Here is a 5,217-nt window from a genome sequence, read left to right as displayed (position 1 = left end):
TCTTTCTGCTTTTGAATAAAGTGTTGTTTCGTTTTCCTTTAAACAATAGCTGATACACACAATATATATTAGATTGATCTATTCTTCTTTTCGAATTATAACGATTTTGTGTCAACTATATGATTACTTTTAAAAGAAAATAATCAATATATACTACAAAGTGGTGTAGTAGATAAGATTCTTAACATGATAATTTCCAATTTCAAATAACTTTCAATTAATTAAATTCATACTCATATAGGATATCTTATGAGATGGGATAAATGATAATGATATAGAGCTTCATCATCAGTATAAGTTTGAGCAAGTATATATATACTAAATTCCATGTACATCAAACTACCGCAAATTATTTTCTCCTAATTACACCCCTAAAAAATTAATTATTTAACGGCCAGTATACACAAGAAGAAGCTGAGATCGAAACTTCCAAGTTCCAACTAAATATTATATTACTGATTAAGTTGTTATGATACAGAGAAGTTACTATATATATACAATTAAAAAAGCCATAATTATTAACAGTTAGCTATAGTCTGGTATCAGAAAGTAGTTACATGTAACCGAATATATAACCATGACCTATCCATAATTTGCAATATGGACAGCTTGAATGTTGGTGTAAGTCCACGATTGAAGGAGGTCCTATACATTACCACTGTTAAATTTACTAAAGAATTAGAGGGATGAAAAATAGTGAATGGCTATATATGTTTGTGATTTGCCAAGTTTAGCAACGGATTCAACTTCATCCCGAATTTGAAGGTGTATGGTGTATGTATAAATTGAAGGCACACATGGCCTGAAAGGAATATAGCCCCTCGGGCTGTGAAAGAAAAGCCATAGCCCAAAGGGCCAACAAGTTTTACTCTTCTATATCATCTTCGTCATCGTAGATATCCATCCCTAGGTCGTAGCTAGGTGTAGGCATCACAACCTTAGCTTCAATTCAATATATATCACTCAGGATGGCGGGTGATCATTTCAACACCATGGACGATAAGAAGAGGAAGAAGAGGATCGCCTTGATTAGCGTCTCTTCCATTCTTCTCGTGGCCATGGTTGCTTGCGTTGCAGTGGGAATTGACAAGAGCGCTATGGAAGAAGAAGAAACCAGCAGTAGCACCAACACAATTGTAAAGAACCAGAAGAACGTGCATGTGATTTGCGAATCAGCGGAGTACAAAGACACGTGCGAGAAGAGCCTCGAGAAGGCCACCGCCAACGGCACCACCGACACGAAACAACTCATCATTGCTGCCTTCAACGCCACCGCGGAGGAAATTGAGAATCAGATCAACGACTCAAGCCTCGTCCAAAAGTTGGTGACCGACGACAGGAGCAAGCAGGCGTTGGATATTTGTAAGGAGGTTCTTGGTTACGCCATTGACGATATCCACAGATCTGTTCACATGATGGAGAAGTTCGAGCTGAGAAGGATCGGTCAGTACGCTTACGACCTCAAGATTTGGATCGCCGGTACACTCGCTCACCAGCAAACTTGCTTGGAAGCCTTCGAGAACGTTCCAACCGAAGCTGGCAAGGAGATGGCTAAGGTTTTGAACACCTCTCTCCAGCTAAGCAGCAACGCCTTGGATATCATCAATGGCGCCAGCAAGATCTACAAGAGCTTCAACTTGGATGCCTTCTTCGGGGATAGTGCCGCCGCCCCATCCCCAGTCCCCGCGGGCAGGAGGCTTCTGTCTGACGTGGATGAGGGTTTGCCTTCGTGGATCGAGCAAGGCCGAAGGAGTCTACTCGAAGACCCCACTCATCTGAAACCCGATTGTGTTGTGGCTCAGGACGGCAGCGGAAACTTCAAGACTCTCACGGAGGCCCTCCAGACTGTTCCTAAGAACAACAGGAAGCGTTTCGTCATCTACGTCAAGGCAGGCATCTATAAGGAGTATGTTAACTTGCAGAAGTCCATGTCCCACGTCACCATTATCGGAGATGGCCCCACAAAGACTAGATTCTCCGGCAGCAAGAATTATGTTGATGGTCTCCAGACTTACTACACCTCAACTTTCAGTGAGTCTTTTACTTATTAATTAGAGATATAATCATTTATTCATGTCAGAGATATAACCATTCATTCATTCATGTTTGTATTTGCAGGTGTAAATGCCGCTAACTTCATGGCGGTAAATGTTGGGTTTGAGAACACAGCAGGAGCGGAGAAGCACCAAGCGGTGGCACTCCGCGTGACAGCAGATCAAGCAGTGTTCTACAACTGCCACATGGATGGATACCAAGACACGCTATACGTGCAATCACAGAGGCAGTACTACCGCGACTGCACGGTGACGGGCACCGTTGACTTCGTGTTTGGTGACGCAGCGGGAGTGTTCCAAAACTGCACCTTCATTGTGAGGAAGCCCCTGGAAACCCAACAATGCATGGTCACTGCTGGTGGAAGGACCAAGATTGATAGCCCAACCGCCCTGGTGTTCCAGGACTGCCGCTTCACGGGCACACCAGAGTTGAAGAGCTTGCCCCGCAAGGTGTCGTACCTTGGAAGGCCATGGAGAGTGTTCTCCAAGGTTGTGATAATGGACTCTGATATTGATGATATCTTCAGTCCAGAAGGGTACATGCCGTGGATGGGAACAGCGTTCAGGGACACATGCACGTATCTTGAATACAACAACAGGGGACCTGGTGCTGTTACAAAAGGTAGAGTCACATGGCCTGGTGTTAGGGTCCTCACCTCTCTCGAGGCTGATCTATACTACCCTGGAAGGTTCTATGAGATCTCTAACCATACTGAGCGTGATGCTTGGATCGTTGATTCTGGGGTCCCTTACAATCTCGGCCCAAACAGCCCCTTCAAACTCCCATCCTTATCATTCTCACTCCCATCCATAACTTTCCCTAAGTTGGTTTAATTAAATAAATCGTATACTCTGTATGCATCACCAATAATATTCTTTCTTGCTCCATGCATATGGCGCCACCAACCGTATTCTCTCCACCGTTTTAAGCCTCTATATCACTATTTCAGGAGATTAATTAAACTTGTTATGAGTGGTACTATTTGTTTATCACTATCATTAATTTTATCTCCAATAATTAGCGACTCTAACTTTTTAATTAACAAGAGAGGGAAATAGAGAAACAAAATAACTGGTTAAAAAAAATATTAATTTCATTCTGTTTTTTTTTTTAAATTAATGGCCACAAGAAAAAAAGAACACAGGCCAGGTCTTACGTGTAGAAAATGATAATAGTAAAAATGGTAATGAAATCATCCCTAAAGTGTAGATAACATTATCATATTCTATAATAATCTCAAAAAAAATGTATAATAATCTCATTGGTCACACCAATTAGAATTTATATTTGCTATGTCTGTCTATCTGATCTTTATAATATTTTTAGATATCTAATATAGTTTCAACATGTATATATGTTTTTTTTTAAATAAAAAAAGTTCAACACACTAAAATAGAGCAACAAATAAACACACACAAAAAAATAAATTCAAACACAACAGTTATTAATTTTTTGTCATCCCCAACATTATCATCAACAATCAATATATAGGATTAATATTAGTCCACTCTTTGTAACTCAAAATCATCCTTCTTTATATGATTTCAACACTTATTTTTTTTATTGTTAAAAACTTTATTATTGTGTTCCAACCATATATTCTAAATCACTACAAAATAGTCAACCACATCTTTTGCTCCTCTTTTCTATTAGGCATGCCAGTCCAACTCTCAAATAGGTCTTTAATGGTTCCTAGGACAATCCAAGCTCTATAAAAATACCTCAACCAAAAGCGCACCACACCTGCCACGTAAACGCACATAACAGAAATAAATGATGAGCAAATTTCATCTCTTTTTTACACAGGATACATATATTATCACTTTGGTGAATAACGCTTAATCTACTCAACCTCTTTTTAATATTCAACTTACTGACTAGAACAAACCATCTAAAAAGCTCAATTCTCGGAGGATCAACTCTTTTCAAATCGAACTTGTGAAACTATAGCTCGTAATCTCTTTCGAAAGAGTCTCCGATTGCAACACCTGCACAAAAGAATTAGTAAAAAAACCTTTATTATCAAATTTTCAAACAAGATTATCCTCTCTACCAGTTGATAGCTTCAATGGCCTTAACCTATCATGAAATTGATAAACAAGTTCCAACTCCTATTGGAACAACTCTCTCATCCACAGTATTGAATTGAATATAAAAAATCACTACAAGAAAAACACCCATTCAGGTACACTTGAAAAGTGTAGCCAAAAGTGAAAAAAAATGATGCCTTAGGCTACGGCTACGCTTTTTGGGCTATGGCTACGCTTTTTGGGGTGATTCCTATTCGGCCGTTGCCTATTCTCAAAGGCTACGCTTTTCTGCACCAAGGGCTACGCTTTTGGCGTTTAGGAATAGGCTACGCTTTTCAAGTGATGCTGTCCAGGACCAAAGGCTACGCTTTTCAGCTTTCATTCTTCCAGAATAGGCTACGCTTTTTAACGCTACTGCATCACTTGTAAAACATAGCCACATTGTATACCATGGCTACTTTTTATAAGCGTAGCCTTAGGTCCCTCTTTTTTTATATATATATACTATAGCTACTGTATATAAGTGTAGCCTTAGGTCTCGATTTTTTTTTTTGTATAATATAGCTACTGTATATAAGTGTAGCCTTAGGTCTTATTTTTTTTTCTATATATATATATATATAATTATCTAATAATTATCAATGTAACATAATAGTTAATATGATTACATGTATAATAATTCTGCATTTTTATTTAAATGAGTTGAATATTATAAAATAAAAATAAATACATAATTATACTAAATAATTTCTTTAAATAATATCAAAATAACCATAATATCACTTAAAATTTACTACTACTAATATCAAAGCTGACACTTCTGTTTCTGACTGTGAAAGTAGAGAACTTAAAATGAATATACAAATATACAAGCGAAACAAATTTGCAGAACATGAAAAGTATTTACAATTTCTTTTGAATTCCGGAGACAAGTCATCACAGTTTGAAGACCAGCATCACCAAATGTATCTGCACTACTACTTCCAAATGATATACCAGCAGCATTGTGCTCCTTCTTTGCTTTCCGAATATGCAAAGCTTCAAGATGGCTATGAAGTATTTTATTCTGAAGGAGGTTGATGACATCAATCACACAAGTAATTTGAAAGAAACCAATGCAATAAAATATAAA

General features: G+C 38.1%; 1 protein-coding gene across 1 annotated transcript; it reads left to right on the top strand.

Annotated features, from left to right (window-relative positions):
* Positions 1 to 807: 807 nt before the first annotated feature.
* LOC112723107 (pectinesterase/pectinesterase inhibitor) lies at positions 808 to 3,057 on the top strand. Its single transcript, XM_025774346.3, has 2 exons — positions 808 to 2,031; positions 2,119 to 3,057. The coding sequence occupies exons 1-2, from the start codon at positions 969 to 971 to the stop codon at positions 2,886 to 2,888; spliced, it is 1,833 nt and encodes a 610-aa protein (XP_025630131.1). The 5' UTR covers positions 808 to 968; the 3' UTR covers positions 2,889 to 3,057.
* Positions 3,058 to 5,217: the final 2,160 nt, after the last annotated feature.

Source organism: Arachis hypogaea, chromosome 11 (genome assembly GCF_003086295.3).
Source record: "Arachis hypogaea cultivar Tifrunner chromosome 11, arahy.Tifrunner.gnm2.J5K5, whole genome shotgun sequence".
NCBI lineage: Eukaryota > Viridiplantae > Streptophyta > Magnoliopsida > Fabales > Fabaceae > Arachis > Arachis hypogaea.
This window is presented reverse-complemented; position numbering and strand designations above follow the sequence as displayed.

What these genes read in the sequence shown, in the direction of transcription:
- LOC112723107 (XM_025774346.3), top strand. Translation starts at nt 969, where the DNA reads ATGGCGGGTGATCATTTCAACACCATGGACGATAAGAAGAGGAAGAAG. An exon ending in TTACTACACCTCAACTTTCA is followed by an intron (nt 2,032 to 2,118) that starts GTGAGTCTTTTA and finishes TTGTATTTGCAG; the next exon opens with GTGTAAATGCCGCTAACTTC.